This window comes from Hemitrygon akajei, chromosome 13 (assembly GCF_048418815.1).
Source record: "Hemitrygon akajei chromosome 13, sHemAka1.3, whole genome shotgun sequence".
NCBI classification, from domain to species: Eukaryota; Metazoa; Chordata; class Chondrichthyes; order Myliobatiformes; family Dasyatidae; genus Hemitrygon; species Hemitrygon akajei.
The window spans coordinates 88,276,689-88,293,796 of NC_133136.1; the positions used below are offsets into that span (position 1 = coordinate 88,276,689).

Sequence of the window (17,108 nt, forward strand, 5' to 3'; positions counted from 1 at the left end):
GAGGTTAAGCTGAAAATTTTCTTCACAGTTTCAATGTAGTTGCATGATCAAGAGTTTATCTGTGAGGTATATAGAACTCTGTTGCTTACTCTTTCTCTGCTGTATCATACAGACTTTATTCGGTGAGCTATCCCGATTTTGCCTAGACTATCCAGGTCATCCAATAGACAATTAACATAAAGACAGATACATCCCATACGATAAAAAACCATGATTAAAATTACAGTTCAAAGTAAATTTATTATATGCCATCATATACAATCCTGAGATTGATTTTCTTGCAGGCATACTCAATAAATCTACTGAATAATCATAACAGAATCAGTGAAAGACCGCACCAACTTGGGCATTCAATCAGTGTGCAATAGACAACTGTGCAAATACAAAAAATAAATAAGCAAAAGCACCGAGAACACGAGATGAAGAGTCCTTGAAAGTGACTCCATTGGTTGTGGGAACATTTCAATGATGGGGTGAGTTAAGTTGAATAAAGTCACACCCTTTGGTTCAAGAGTCTGATGGTTGAGGGGTATAACTGTTCCTGAACATGGTGGTGAGAGCCCTGAGGCTCCTGTACCTTCTTCCAGATGGCAGTGGCAAGAACAGAGCATGCCCTAGGTGGTGGGTGTCCCTGATGATGGATGTTGTTTCCCTGCGACAGTGTTTTATGTAGATGTGCTCAACAGTGGGGAGGGCTTTATACGTGATGGAATTAGCCCTATCCACTACATTTTGTAGGATTTTCCATTCAAGGGCATTGGTGTTTCCACACCAGGCTGTGATGCAACCAGTCAATATACTCTCCACCACACATCTACAGAAGTTTGTCAAAATTTTAGATGTCATGCTGAATCTTCACAAACTCCAAAGGAAGTAGAGGCGCTGGCATGCTTTCTTCATAAATGCAATTACATGCTTGGCCCAAGACAGGTCCTTCAAAATAATAACACCCAGGAACAAAGCTGCTGACCCTCTGCACATCAGACTCTCCAGTGAGGACTGGCTCATGGATCTCTGGTTTCCTTCTCAAGATGTTAACAAGCAGCTCCTTGGTCTTGCTGACACTGAGTGAGAGGTAGTTGTTCAGGCACCACTCAGCCAGATTTTCAATCTTCCTCCTATAAGCTGATTTGAGACCACCTTTGATACAGCCTACGGCAGTGGTGTCATCAGCTAACCTGAGTATAACATTGGAGCTGCACTTAACCACACAGTCGTAACTGTAAGGCAAGTGGAGCAGCAAGCTAAGCACCCAGCATTGTGGTGCACCTGTGCTGATGGAGATCACAGAAGAGATCCTGTTGCCAATCTGAACTGACTGGGGTATGCAAATGAGGAAATCGAGGAACCAATAGCACAAGGAGGTATTGAGGCCAAGATCTTGAAACTTATTGATTTCCATCCAAACTCCCTCCATTTCTGTGAACTGATACACTTCCAATGATATCTCCATATTATTGTCCATTCTTCCTCAGATATAATTATCCCTCCTTCCTTCCCCCATTTTGTTTTAATGTATGAAGTCAAATGTGTTTTAAGATTTGACAATCCCTTATACATGCTTGAAATGATTCTATTATCTGAATTATATGCTTTTCTAAGTAGCTCTATCAAGCATGTACTTGCCTTGGTTACATTTTTAAGCGTCTTATTAACATATTGTCGCATCTGTAAATACTGATAAAAATCTTGTTTTTCTAATAAGTGTTTTTCTTTAAGCATTTCAAAACTGAACAGTGTTCCTTCTTTCATTATGTTGCAAAGAACTGTTATTCCTTTAGCTGTCCAGTCCTTAAATCTAGCATCCAAATTATTTGGTGTAAAATCCGAGTCATATGCACACCATTTAAGAATTGCAGTATCTCCCTCTAGATTATATTGTTTTATAGCAGTTATCCATATTTTAAGAGTCAATTTCACCCATGGGTTATCAATAGTATTTATGTACCTTTGCAAGTTGTTATCAGCCAAAATTGCTTGTATGAGGATGGGAAGTACCTGCTCCTCAATGTTTTTCCATCGAGCGTCATATGATGGGTTGCACCAACATATCACAGCTCTCAACTGTGCTGCAAAATAATAATCTCTAAGAGAAGGTAGGCCCCATCCCCCCTTTTCCTTTGCTAATTGCAAAGTTTTCAGACGAACTCTAGGCCTTTTACCCTGCCAAATATACCTTGATAACATCTTGTTCCATTCATTGGATTGATTTTGATTAATCTCTATTGGTAGGGTCTGAAAGAGATATAACAGTCTGGGCAGTATATTCATTTTAATAGACTCAGTCCTTGAACTGAGACTGAAAAAAGGAATCAGGTTCCATCTTGCCATATCTTCCTTAATTTTTTATATAAAGGCTGATAATTACATTCTGATAATTTTGCCAAATCTTTTGGCATAATGATGCCCAAATATTTGAAGGACTCTGTTTGCCATGCCCAGGGATATTGACTTCCAATTTCTCTTAGTGGGCTATAGTAATATGAAAGTAATTGGGTTTTATCTATGTTGATCTTGTATCCTGATAATTGACCATATTGTTCAAAGGATTGCATCAATTTAGGTAAAGAGTATGTTGGTTGCCCTAGATAGATCAAAATGTCATCCGCGTACAAGCCAATTTATGCTCTGTCCCTTTAATAGTAATTCCTCTGATATCTTCATTTTGTCTGATGTATTGAGCTAATGGTTCCAGATATAATGCGAAAAGTAGTGGTGACCATGCACAACCCTGCCTCGTGCCCCATTCTAGAGTAAGACTATTTGATAAATATCCATTGATTTTAATCCTAGCAGTAGGGTTGTCATATAGTGTTTTAATAATTGTGTCTTGGAAACCAAATCTATGTAAAACTCTGTAAAGAAAATTCCAATTAACCGAATCAAATGCCTTTTCAGCGTCCACGCTTATGACTATTGCTTCAATTTTATTTTTTTTGTATATGATCCATAATGTGAAGTGTCCTTCGTATATTGTCTTGTGTTTGGCGTTGTAGTATAAAACCTGTCTGATCGTTACGTATCAGTATGGGTAGAAACTCCTCTAATTGTTTGGCCATGATGGAGGTAAATAATCTATAATCTACATTAAGAATGGATATTGATCTAAATGACCCGCATTCCATTTTATCCTTGCCTTCTTTTGGTATAGCTGAGATTATCGCTTCCTTCCAACTGGGTGGCATCTGTGCCTTTTTTAGAGCCCAGTTCAGTGTGGGGAGTAAAACAGGAATTAACTCATTTTTAAATTCTTTGTACCACTCTGCCGTATACCCATCTGATCCTGGTGACGTGCTTAATTTAAGCCTACTAATTGCAGCTTTTAATTCAACTTCAGTTATGTCAGTGGTCATCGTTTTATTTTGTTCTTCGCTTAAAGTGGGTAACTCTTAGAGAATTCAAGAAGGTGTCAATTTGGGTTATGCTTCCCCCTGGAACTTTGGAATATAGAGTTTTGTAAAACACTTCAAAAGCTTCTTGAATTTCACTTAGCTTATTTTTTATCATTTTCGTTCTTGGGTCCCTAATTCTATGAACTGTATTTTCTGCTATCTTTTTTTTCCAGTTTCCACACCAGTATTTTCATAGACTTTGATCCACTTTCATAATGTCTCTGTTTCAGAAACATTAAATTTTTCCTGATTTCTTGCGTAGCCAAACTATTAATTTCATTCCTAATTTTTAAAATTTCCCCTAACGTATCCTGTGCCAAATTCAATTTGTGTTTTTTCTCTAGTTCCTTCAGCCTATTTTGTAATTCCTCTAATGTTTTATTCCTTATTTTTTTCTTATATGAAGATATCGCTATAATTTTCCCTCTTAAGACCGCCTTCAGAGTATCCCATAAAATGGTAGGTGAAACCTCTCCATTATCATTAAATTCTAAGTAGAGACCAATTTCTTTACTAATTTGTTCCTTAAAGTACGGATCATTGAGTAGACTTGAATTTAGTTTCCAAATAGTATTCTTTGGTTGTAGGTCAAAATCAACAGATAAATATATAGGTGCATGGCCACTTACATCTATTGTCCCAATTATTCCACAGGTGTTTATTTTGTCTTTGTCTTTTCCAAATGTTATGAAATAGTCTATTCTTGTATATACAGAATGGGGAGCAGAATAATGAGTGTAATCCCTTCTGTCGGGAAAAGGTTCCTCCATATATCAATTAAACCAACATCCTCAAAAAGTGTATTAACTTTCTTATGTAAGGATTTTGTTTCACAGGTTTTTCTATTGGAAGAGTCTAAGTTTGGTTGTAATTGTAAATATACAAACGTTTGTAAGTCTCCCCCACATATCAGGAGACCTTCTGTTTCTGCTACCATAATATCAGTAATTTTCTGAAAGAAACCAATATTACTTCCCGGGGGTGCGTATATATTCAATAGAGTAACTGAATTGTCATCTATATTCCCCCTTACCAGAATATATCTGCCTTCTTTATCTCCCATTTCGAATACTTTTTCCAAATTTAGCTTACTTGAGATAAGAATAGCAACTCCTCTCCTTTGTCCTAATTTATATGAGGAGAAAAACAAATTAGTGAAGCCCATTCTCTTTAGTTTTCCATGCTCATTATCACTTAAATGAGTTTCCTGTAAATATACTACATGGGCTTGTTCTTTTTTCATTTTGGATAAAATTCTATTACGTTTGATTGGATTTAATAGCCCATTGACATTAAAAGAAATGTATTTTACTTTGTCCTTAGCCATCTGTATTTATCTGTCAATGTATCATTGAAATTAGCAGCATAAAACTTAATCGATCTACTCCCTGAACATAAAAAAACACATATATGCACACATATACATATATATATATATTCTCATTTTCATGGGGAAAAAGGAGTAAGTGAGTGAATAAAGAATAACAACTAAGTAATATAAAATCCACATTATAATAAGTATTTCTCGAGATAGGTATATCACCGTCTACTTTTGTTTCCGTTTAGCTTCTCAACATTTTTAAAGTTAGCCAAACGTTATGGCTCTTCTGGAGTGGGTGAGGGCTGTCTTTGGAAAACTCCCAGTCTCTTCCTGATATACTTCTCTCGGCCTCCTCCCGTCTCCTGCCTTCTCGATTCTCGCACTATTTCCCAAGCGCAGCGGGATAATTCCTCAGCCAGGCTTTCCCTCGGTTTGATCACGCTGACAGGCAACCCTCTGGCCTTCATGTCTGTAGTCGCCTCTTCCACTGTCTGATACAGTGGAAGTTTAGCAGGGTACGGAGTTTGAAATCTAATCCTTTCTTGTTTTAGTATTCGCTTTACTTCAGAGTATTCATTACGTTTCTGCAGGACTGCAGGGGGGGTAATCTTGGTCGAAATATATTAATTTATCATCTAAAAACACCCTCTTCTTACCCCAGGCTCTTCGTAGAATCTCTGCCTTGGTACTGTATCGAAGGAATTTAATTATTATTGAGCGTGGCTTATCTGCTCTATCTCGGGTAGGCTTCAGGACGAGCACACGATGCGCTCTCTCAATTTCCAGCTCCATAGTCAAGGGAAGCTCCAGCACATCCCACAGCAACTTACCGACAAACTCCGTCATAGACAAGCCCTCCGCTCCTTCGGGAACATTGTATATTCTGATATTTTTCCGCCGTGATCTTCCCTCCAGGTCAAGCAGTTTACCTTCTTGTTGATTTAATATTTTTATTGTCTTACTTAGTATCCGTTCCACGTTTTGAACGCGATCTTCCACCTTCTCAATTCAAGTCTCTGCCACCACTATTTTTTGATTGACGTTGGTGAGCTCTGACTTAATATCATGTAGCTGCTGTTTTATATCTTTCTGGAACTCCCTTATCTCTTTCAAAATTTTGATCATATTTGCTGCTTTGCCTGAACGAGGCCCAGCGTCTGCCTCGCTAGCATGCGGTCGGGTAGGAGAGCCGCTCGCTGCACTCCTCTCGTCCACTGGCTCTGCAGTGTCGCTTTTTTAATTTCCATTCTTTTTCCCCATTCCTGCCCCTCTTATCAGTTCAAATACTTTTGAAAAATACTATATTTGATGGGTTAACGGCTTAATACGCGTTTTTCCGGAGGAGCTAGTGACTTAAGCTGCCATTCTTGACGATGACGTCACTGGAACCGAAACATACGTTCTTAAGTGTTTTAATTGCATAGAAAGGTAAAATATATACTATATACTAAGACAAACGTTTGACTAACTGATGCTAAATAATACCGGATGTACCTGTTCTGACTTATTTAGTAAGAGAACTTCGGATTTTTTTCAATCCTGATCCACGATAACCCATATACTTTAAGTTATCTCTAGATTACTTATAAAACCTAATAAGATGTAAATGCTACATAAAATAGTTGTTATACTGCATTGTTTAGGGAATAATGACAAGAAAAAAAGTCTGTACATGCTCGAACAACAAGTGCTGGAAGAGCGCTTCTGGGTTTTCGCAATTTGCGGTTGGTTGAATTCACGCATGTGAAATTCGCGGTTAAGGAGGGCCGACTGTATGGGTCTTTTAAAACAGCCCAGACAAGTCACTTGAAGCAATCCCGTAGCTGCTTCTCTGCCTCCTGCAACCACTGCTTTGCTGTGTTCATCTCTGGAGCTTTGCTCTTTCGCCACTGCCTGTATGCAGGTATGAGAAGGTCAGTCAAGTGATCTGATTTATCAAAATTCAGTTTGGGCATGGAACAGTAAGCTATCCTTATCTTAGGATGTGTCTAGTGTGTAGTGTACTTGGATCTCTGGTGCTACAGGTTATAAGCTGATGGTAATCGGACAGGGTTTCCTTCAAACAAATCTGGTTGAAGTCCCCCAACTTTGATTTGAAAAGGGAAAGGATGGACTGTTTCTTGTTTGGAGATAGTATCATGCAATACGTATCTCAAGCATTTGATTACAGTCAGCTGCTGGTGGTATGTAAACTGCAATCAGGATCATGGAGAGCTCCCTAGGTAAATAAAATGGATGGAATTTGACCGCAAGGTGTTCATGGTCAGGGCAATGCAATTTCGACAAAACTGCCACATCAGAGCACCACCAAGAGTTTATCTTTTGCCTTTTCCGAATCAGCAGGTTGGTCCATATGGAGAATTGAGAAGCCTTCAGGTCTGATATCTGTACCTGCCATGCTGAGAGAAAGCCAAGTCTCACTCAGACATACAGAGGTGCCAGAAAGTTTGAGAACCCTGTAGATATTTCTCAATTTCTGCATAAACATGACCCAAAATGTGATCAGACCTCATGCAAGTCCTAAAATAAGATAAAGAGGACCCAATTAAATAAATAACACAAAAACCTTATACTTATTCATTTATTTATTGAGAAAAATGATCCAATATTACAAGTATTTTTGGATAAAGTATGTTAACCTCTGGAGAAATGCCTTCTACAAAAGCTATTTGGAGTCAGGTGTTCAAATCAATGAGATGAGATTGGAGGTGTGGGTTGCAGAGGTGCCCTGCCCTATAAAAAAGACAACAAACTCAAGTTACTGACAGTCTGCTCTTCTCAATAATGATCTGCTTATGTGCTCTATGCCTTGATCAAAACAACTTTCAGAGGACCTTAGAAGAATAATTGTAGAGATGCATGAAGCTGGAAAAGGCTACAAAAACATTTCTAAACACCTGAGTGTTCATCAGTCTATAGTAAGATAAATTGTCTACAAATGGAAGTAATTCAGTACTGTTGCTACTCTCCCTAGGAGTGGGCATCCTGCAAAGATCACAATGTGCAATGCTGAAGGAGGTGAAAAAGAACCCAAGGATACAGCAAAAGACTTGTAGAAATCTCTAGAACTTCCTAAAGTCTCTGTTCATGTGTCCACTATAAGCAAAACACTGAACAAGTATGGAGTTCGTGGAAGGACACCATGGAGGAAACCACTGCTCTCCAAAAAAGCCATTGCTACACATCTCAAGTTTGCAAAAGACCACTTGGATGTTCTGTAACACTTCTGGGACAATTTTCTATGGACAAATGAGACAAAAGTTGAACTTTTTGTGAGAAAAGCACATTGCTATGTTTGGAGGAAAAAGGGCACAGCACAACCAGCACCAAAACTTCATCCCAACTGTGAAGCATGGTGGAAGGAGCATCATGGTTGGGGGCTGCTTTGCTGCATCAGGGCCTGGACAGCTTGCAATCGTTGAGGGAACAATGAATTCAAAATTTTATCAAGACATTTTACAGGAAAATATCAGGGTAGCGGTCCATCACCTGATGCTTAATAGAAGTTGGATAATGCAACAAGACAATGATCTGAAACACAAGAGTAAATCAATAACAGAATGGTTTAAAAAGAAGAAAATTTGTGTTTTGGAGTGGCCTAGTCGAAGTCCTGACCCTAATCCTATAGTAATGTTATAAAGGACCTGAAGCAAGCAGTTCGTGCAAGGAAGCCCACCAACATCCCAGAGTTGAAGCAGTTTTGTAAGGAGAAATGACCTAAAAATTTTCCAAGCTGGTGTGCAGGACTGATCAAATTATCAGAAATGTTTGGTTGAAGTTATTGCTGTACAAGGGTTTCATACCTGTTACTGAAAGCAAAGGTTCACATACTTTTTCCACAAATACATGTAATATTGGATCAATTTTCTCAATAAATAAATGAACAAGTGTGTTTTTTATGTTATTTTTTTAAAAACTGGGTTCTCTTCATCCAGTTTTAAGACTTGCGTGAAGATCTGATCACATGTTGGGTCTTACTTAGGCAGGAAAAGAGAAAATTCTACAGGGTTCAAAGACCTTCTAGCACCACTGTAGAACACAACATTCTCTCATTTCCCTTTGGTAAAGCAATTTTGTTCTCAGGTCTTCAGTTTCATTTTCCGGTATCTGCACATTTACTAACAAGATGCTGGGTGGGGAGGGGCCTCATCCCTCTGTGTTTCAGCCTGGCTTGGAGACCCCCTCCTGCCTCGGCATAGAACATTCATCTGCTTAAGGATGTCATATTTGCCTGGTCCACCAAAATCATCAGACGATCGTGAAATCTGTCGGTCATTAAATTGATTTAAAAGTACGTTGCTTAGAGGGAAATTACATGCTGCAGACTGGAGTCGGAGTAATTCAAAAGAGGTATATTTTAAATTATATTTAGAAATATTGCCCGCAGCCCACAGATGTCACCATGGTTCATCATGCCACCATGATGTCACAGCTGGACCTAACAACTAAGCATCCAGTTTTGGTTCTGTATATACTCTACATTCTTTGTTTAATTATCTCGCCCTTGTCATTTCAGCTTTCCCCTCTCCTGTATTTGTTTTTAACTCTTTCCTATGCATTTAATTTCCCAAATTCACTGAAACCCCAGGCTGGAAGTACAACTGGTAGCACCAACAACGTTGCTCAGGCTAGTAACTAATTTATTTGCATTATTGACCATTGTAGCACAAACCATCACATTGATTTTAATGGGGAAAGAGCACCGGAGGATGTTTGGTTATCTGACTGCTACAACTGCCACTGTTTCATAGTCTGTTAGGAAGCTCTGATACTTAGCAATACAACACAAATTCCGTTTAAGCTTTGTGTGTTAACAACAATGTTTTGTATGCTGGCACGGGAAAATAAGATACATTTGTAAACAAGGTTTCTTTGCTGAAATGGTTAAGTATTGTAAAGTGCTCAGATAAAATATAAAATATATTTATATCCTTAAAGTAAAATTGTTGGATCTTTAAATCATCCAATTTAATCATTGCTAAATAGTGACAGTCTTAAACCAGAAGTGATTTCAGGTCTTAGAATTAAATTCAGTATTCTGGCAATGAATGCCCCACTTCTTTTGACCTTGTGTTCTTTCACTTGTATTCCAAACTTCAGAGAACGAGAATGAAACAATTCCATAACTTTGTTTCCTGTGAGGTTCCTTATTGTAAGACTTTATTCTTCCAAAGTTTCGTTACTCAAGGGCCTTGTATACCACTCACTAATTTCTAATCAGTTATTAAAAACCGACAATAATTATTATCCTCTTGTATTCTCCATGTGTTTACAAAATGAGCTACATGTGAACATGTCACAACACACAACATAAGAATAAGAACATAAGAAATAGGAGCAGGAGTAGGCCATCTGGCCCATCAAGCCTGCCCCGCCATTCAATAAGATCATGGCTGATCTATCCGTAGATTCAGCTCCATCTACCTGCCTTTTCCCCATAACCCTTAACTCCCCTACTATGTAAAAATCTATCTAACTGAAGAAGTCTTGAATCAATAACAACAAATTGATTGTTTTATGACAAAACAATGATGATAATAACTTAAGGCAGCTTACATTTCCCAGATCAGAACTCACTCTAAATGTAGACTTGTGAAATTATTCTTAATAAACACTGAATTTCCTCCTCTGGCCCCACCAGCTGCATCAATCCATTAACAAGTGTTTTGGGTTGCATCTTGCTGAAAATAGTAGTGAGTCTCAAAACTCCAGAACGTAGTGACAGATATGCAGGTCCAACATTTGTCAATTCAATCTGCTGCTGAACTACATGCGGAAACCAACCTGGCGGAAGATTTCCCAGTATCCATACTGATGGAGGTAGAAGGAATTGCTCATTTTTTGACATTATGGAGAATCAACCATTTCTTGACCGAGACTAATGTGTTTGAATACCTAAAGTGCTTCAGAACTGACATATTTTGAAAAGAAAAGTAATGATGTCCACCGTACACCAATAATATGTTTCAGCTTCAGCAAGTGAGGAGCAAATCACCATCCATACTTTTGACACTAAATTGTACTCAATTGCACTAAATTACAAGGAGCATGGTCTATTCTCTTTAAAAGCTGGATTAAGGCTGGTCAGATACACTTCACAAAGGACAAAAAAAAAATCACAAACCCCAAGAGAGGTGGGGGGAGCACATTGACTGCTATTTATTGCCCTTTCAATCTGTTTCTAAAGAGGAGAGAATTAATGGGAACAGTAAGTATTAGTACAACCAGATAATCAATTTTATTTGAATGTATTACTTGGCACAAGGTTTCAAAGATTAAACTTTTCAAAACTATGCCCCTAAGTTCCCATGTACCTCTGTAAATAAAAGAGAGGAATCAAACCTTATTTGGGGACTTTAGTGGAGAGATCGCTATCTTGTTGGATGTCTGCTGTGCTGCAGAAATGAGACTGGCTCCACTAACAGCTTCAGAAACTGTAATAGCATTTGGGGCCGTTCCAACTGCGTTCTGAGGAAGAACTTTACCTGCAAAAATACGAAACATCAGATATAAATATATTTAATTATTTGCATACTCCAGAACAAAGTTCACAAAATAAATCTATAAATTGTAATAGAACAACCTGTTATAATGTTCTTGTTGTGGATGGGTTTGGCAATGATGACTTTTGTGATAATTGGTGCTGCAGCAGAAGTGGATGTGCATTTCTTGGCGATCTGCAATGTATAGAAATATATGTAAAGAGAAAAGGTAACACAAAATTTAAGAAGGCCTTACTTGTTGGTTTGCTCTCCCTACATAGGTGTGACATAATGAGACATCTGTACTGCAGAATATTTAGATTAGTAGCCCCACAATTTTGGGTTATCATCTCTTTGGCTCCCAGACTATAACCCCAGTGCCTCCCTCTCCCATTCTTGCAAATTACATAAAAACTATAAAGAATTTTGATTTATGGTGCACAATGACAGAAAATAAGAACTGCAAGTTCAAAGCAGTGACAAATGATTGCAAAAATTATTCAAATCAATTTAAACTTGCAAATAAAATTATTTAATTATAGTAAAAATGATTTTCATTAATAATTTTAGAGTGTACACTAGTAGTCCAACTATTCACTACTTTGTTACTTTTTCACCTTTCAATGAAATGGATGCAGTGATGTCAGCTTATTAACAGCAGGCTGAATGTCGCCAGTAATTTGCGGTCTGTTTTGTTGTGTTGAAAGGAGCTGGGCGACAGCACTGAGACCATGCCCCACTATATAATGTTGGAAAGGCAGTAAAGAACATTTTGACATTTTCCAGTGCAGGATAGCGTTCAGAGAGTACTTTCTGCAACCAAAAGCTTTGATATGATTTTTTGAACATCTGCTTCAGCTCAAAGTCATTTTCTAGCAAGATTATTTGTTCTTCCATCCTTCTGGTTAATTCCTCATTACAGGTGCTCAGGAATGGAGTTATTACCCAATCTGCAATTTGGATTGACAGAAGATCCTGAAATTTCTTTGATATGCCTTTATGCGCTCACCCAGGTGGGCACAGAATACTTGAATATCATTATCTGATATTCTTTCTCAGAGAGGCTCGAAAATTGGAAAAGGTCACGATGGCCAATGTTACACTTAAACAGGGTTGATTTGGACAGAAATATGGAGACGATTGATCTGACTTTGATAAGATTCACACCATTTCTTTGCAATTGAAGATTGATTTCATTAAACTTTGCAAATAATACTGGCAAATAAGCAGTATCATGCCTAATATTCTGGAGTTAATTACTGAAAGTGCATAAAAGCATTTCAGGCAGTTTCCTTTTGAGAGCCATCTGACTTCTGTGTGCAACAGCAAGTGTTCAAACTGATCATCACTCTCTACACAAAGCTCTCGAAATAGTCAAGGTTTGAGAACATGATCTTGATTTTATCTATCACTGTGCTAACAGTATTTAATGATTTGTACAGCTGATCATTTAGGTTTTTAGTGGCAAGATTTTGTCTGTGAATTACACAGTGAATGATAAAATACATTTGGTACAGCTTTTTTCAAGAAAGTAGTTCAAAGATTCAAAGATTGTTTAATGTTGTCATTTCCAGATCCCATACAGCACAAAAAAATCACAAAAGATGAAGAACACAATAATAATTTAAAAAACACAGCAAATATAAATGCATAAGATAGCTTATATCCATAGATCGATCGTATGTCCATAAAGTGATGCCAGGTTGTACACAAGGTGATTGACATGAAGTAATAAACAGTGGTAGTTGAGGCATGAAAGGGGTGGATTATGCGCTGAAGGTGTTGATTAGCCTTACTGCTTGGGGAAAGTAACTGTTTATGTGTCTGGTGCTCCTGGCAGGGATGTTATGTAGCCTCCTCCCTGATAGGACTAAGTAAACAGTCTATGAGCAGTATGGGCAGGATCCTTGATGTTACAGGCCCTTTTCAGTACATAATGTCTTTTATGACGGGTAGGCTGTTGCCAGTGATGCAACTTATTAGGATGCTCTCTTCAGCCTCCTCAGAAAGTAGAGGCATTGGCGAGCTTTCATGACTGTAGAATATGTTCTGGGGTGATAACCCCCGGGTGGTGTCCAGTCATTGACGGTGCTTTAATTGTTACACAAGCAAGAATGTTGATGAGTGAAATGTCCTTCTCTTTGAAAAATTGCTCAGCAACCTGAAATATTGACTCCCCCTTCATATCTGTTTCTAGTCCCCTTGCAAATAACAACTCTTGAATCATGCTTTTTCATCTTTACTGAAGTGAACATAATCAAGATGTAAAAATTTGTTGTCTGACAAAGTTGCCTCATCGATCTGCAGATCAAATTCTGTTGTTGCACAATGTACCTTCTCAGACATTTCATTTATTCATCTTTTAAAAGAACTGCTTTATTTGCTCTTGCAACATATGCAAAACTGTACTCAGAGCCTCTCTTACTACTGGCAGAATCAGTTTTTCTCTAATTGTATGTGCTTTTCCAGATTTGGCAATGAAAAGTTGTATGAAGCATGCAAACAGTCACTGTTTCATTGTGAGGTGCTGGCAAAATGCTTTGGAGTGCTTTCCATTTCTGAAAATAGCCAAGTTCTTGATTGCTTTATTGAGTGTATTCTCTTCAAATGTTCAAGAAGCTTGGATGGTTTCATTGCCTCATTTGAAAAAAAACTTTTTCACACTGTTGGTTGCTTGGTGTTGGTATAAATCCTTATTTCTGATTAACACACACAAAATGCCAGAGCAACTTAGCAGACCAGGTAGCATCTATAGAAAAGAGTAAACAGTCGATGTTTTGGGCCATATTTCTGATACTCTGCACCATACTGTCTACACTTCATTTTTGTTTAGTCTGCTGCAGTCATTTTCACTATGGATTAACGGCCACGATCAATTGCCCACTGTTTAAACCCAACCTGAAGCACTGCAGTCAATAAAGGGGGAAGTTATGACGTCATCATAGCTCAAGAAAAAACTCGTCCCTGCCTGAAGGTATGTAAAGTAGGTCAGCTGATATCCTCGTTGGGCCGTGGGCTAGAGAAATGCATTCAAGACCATTCAATAGGGAAGATTCTGAACTTTACCCCATTGAACACCACACCCTAATTCACAGGAATTGCGTCACTGCGTGATTAGAGTAGGGGAATTGTACTAGGTAACACTGTAGTAAGGTAGTGAACAGCAATAGTGCGTGAGGTGGGCCCAGCCTGGAAGTAACACAATTTCTTCAGTTCAGATTTCTCGTATACCAAATACAGAAGCATCACATTGCTTTTCAACAACTATAACATGCTTCGAGCAAAGTCTAAAAGAACGATGGGTTAGCAAGAGATGAGGTGATTACATGAAGCACTGGGGATCAAATGCTTATAATAAGCAATTCATTTCTTAAATTAAGCATGTAATCCCTCAGCTGCCCTTCTTGCTGTTGAGTGCCCTGCCAATTCCCCCTTTATCTTTATCACCCCCCTCAAAACTCCCATTTTGAGAACCATTCATTTAGATGAATCATAAAGCTACAACAACTCAGCCCACTAAGTCTGTTTCTTTTGTAAAGAGCTACTCAGCCTAAATTCAGCTTGGTGCTCACAAGCTGGTGCATGAACGGGTGGGGGGGGGGGGGGGGTAAGAGGAATCACTCAAATTCATCTTGAATCAAGGAAATGAACCCCTTGGCTCAGGGGGCCATTTCACCAGAGATCTATAGTCATGTTTCAAGGACAAGAGTAGTTAGATGGACCAGTTCAAATGCCAACTGTAGCCTTTGAGGTGCCTTACTGCTTCGTCGTTCAATCAAATAGGAAAAGAAAAATAAAAGGTGAAAAGGTGACAAGAAAAAATACAGGAACATTAAGACATGCAGTGACAGTAACAGAACAAGCCCTTGATCTGTGGATTATCAATAAGGGTGATTAAATAACTTGAATGCAGAGCAATCTTTTGGGTGATTAAACTCCATGCCTGAAATAGATAACAACTGAGCAAAGATTAATTTACTTTTAGAATTCTACAACTGAATTTCAAAATTCACATAGATCATTGATCTATTCCATTTGCCAGAGAAATGAACTTGACAGTGGTGGAAACAAAACTCAAAAACAAAAGCAACAATGGAAATAGGATTTTAGAAGGAAAAAAATCACACAGATATGAACACAAATCATCATTCAGTGATGAACTAAAGTTTACATACCATAAAGCAATCATTGTGGTTACTGGTAAAAAAAAAAAAATCACCTGTCAGATTTAAGAGCACCATGACCTTTACAAGAAAAAATCCCAGTCTGAACTTCTGGAGTAGAAGGATGTCACAGCAGTAACTACAGTACAACCAAAATGAAGTGAATGAATGAGGAAAAATGAGATCAGTGTAATTCCTCTGCAACTGGACTCCAGAATTCCAAACTGGAAGACCAATCTGTGCAGATTGCTAATAACATCTCTTCCTTACTGACAAAAGGATGACACAACCATTGTTAGCAGAATCTCAGATGCAGACAACAGGGCGTGCAGAAGCAAGTTATACCAGCTAGCTGAGTGGTGTCACAACAACTTTGCACTCAATGCCAGTAAGATGAAAGAGCTGATTGTGGACTTCAGAAAGAGTAAGACAAAGAAACATGAACCAATCCTCAGAGGGATCAGAGGTGGAGAGAGTGAGCAAGTTCAAGTTCCTGGGTGTCAATATCTGAGGATCTAACCTGGTCCCAACATATCAATGTAGCTATAAAGGCGGCAAGACAGCAGCTATATTTCATTAGGAGTTTAGGGAAATTAGGATTGTCACCTAAAAAATTCGAAAACTTCTACAGATGAATCATGGAGAGCAAACTGAAAGCCTGCATCACTGTCAGCTATGGTGGGGGGGGGGGGGAAACTACTGAACAGGATCACAGGCTACAGTAAGATGTAAAATTAGTCAGCTCCATAGTATCCAGGACATTCTCAAAAAGTGGTGCCTCAGAAAGGTGGCATTCAGTATTAAGGGCCCCATCACCCAGTACATGCCCCTCGTCATTGTTACTGTCAGAAGAAAGGTACAAAAGCACGAGGGCACCACAAAAGCTTCTTCCCCTCTGCCATGATTCCTAAATATTGAACCTATGCTCCATATCTCACTTATTTTAGTATTTCTGTTCTTGCACTATTCTTAATTTATATACACATACTTACTGTAACAGATTTAAAAATATATTTATCATGTATTGCATTGCATCGCTGCCACTAAGTTAATAAATTTCACGACACACGCAGATGATATTAAACCTGATTCTGTGTTTGATGAGCTGTTTCATCATCATTACAGAAAGTATTTACCAACAGATTTTGAAATTCACAGGTGATTAATGTGTGGCAAGCATGGTAAATAAAAAGCTGTTGTCCTAAATGCATGTCTCAAAATATGTGGTGATTCAGTCACTTACATTCTGCAAAGACAAGAATACAATTGAAGACTACTGAATTGGCCAATGTGAAAACTGTACAAGAATGCTGTCAACCAATGATATTGAAGTTCTGGATCTGCGGTTTGCAGACTGAACTCTGTAGCTCGTGTTGAGATGTGTTTTTGGTCGCTGCTTTTTTTAAAAATTGCTATTTGTTGCTATTTTGGGCAATTTTGATTTGGGGGTGACTTACAGATAATGAGCACTGAGCTGAATTGAACATGCCTGGATTTCAACTTTGTGTTTTGTATTCTGTGCTTTTCCACTCTCTTTTGGTGCCATTTGCACAATTTTTTCTATTTTGTGTATGAGGAAGAGGTTTTCTGTTTTTCTTTGAACAGGTTCCATGGTTTTCTTTGTTTCATGGCTGTCAAATGATTTTCTTTGTTTCATGGAAGACAAATCTCATGGTTGTACACTGCATACATGCTTTGATAATAAATGTATTTTGAATAACTGCTAAGATTCCCTTCAGAAATTAGTGCA

The 17,108-nt window shown here is 38.3% G+C and overlaps 1 protein-coding gene across 5 annotated transcripts in view; it reads right to left on the reverse strand.

Annotated features, from left to right (window-relative positions):
- The window catches only part of lin54 (lin-54 DREAM MuvB core complex component), a 105,613-nt gene that overhangs the window by 59,139 nt on the left and 29,366 nt on the right, over positions 1-17,108 (reverse strand). For all 5 annotated transcript variants that reach the window (XM_073065022.1, XM_073065020.1, XM_073065024.1 and 2 more), the window contains exons 4-5: positions 11,297-11,390; positions 11,056-11,198 (exon numbers count right to left, since the gene is read on the reverse strand). In XM_073065022.1, coding sequence (XP_072921123.1) covers positions 11,056-11,198; positions 11,297-11,390 — 237 coding nt within the window. The remainder of the gene's footprint in view (positions 1-11,055; positions 11,199-11,296; positions 11,391-17,108) is intronic.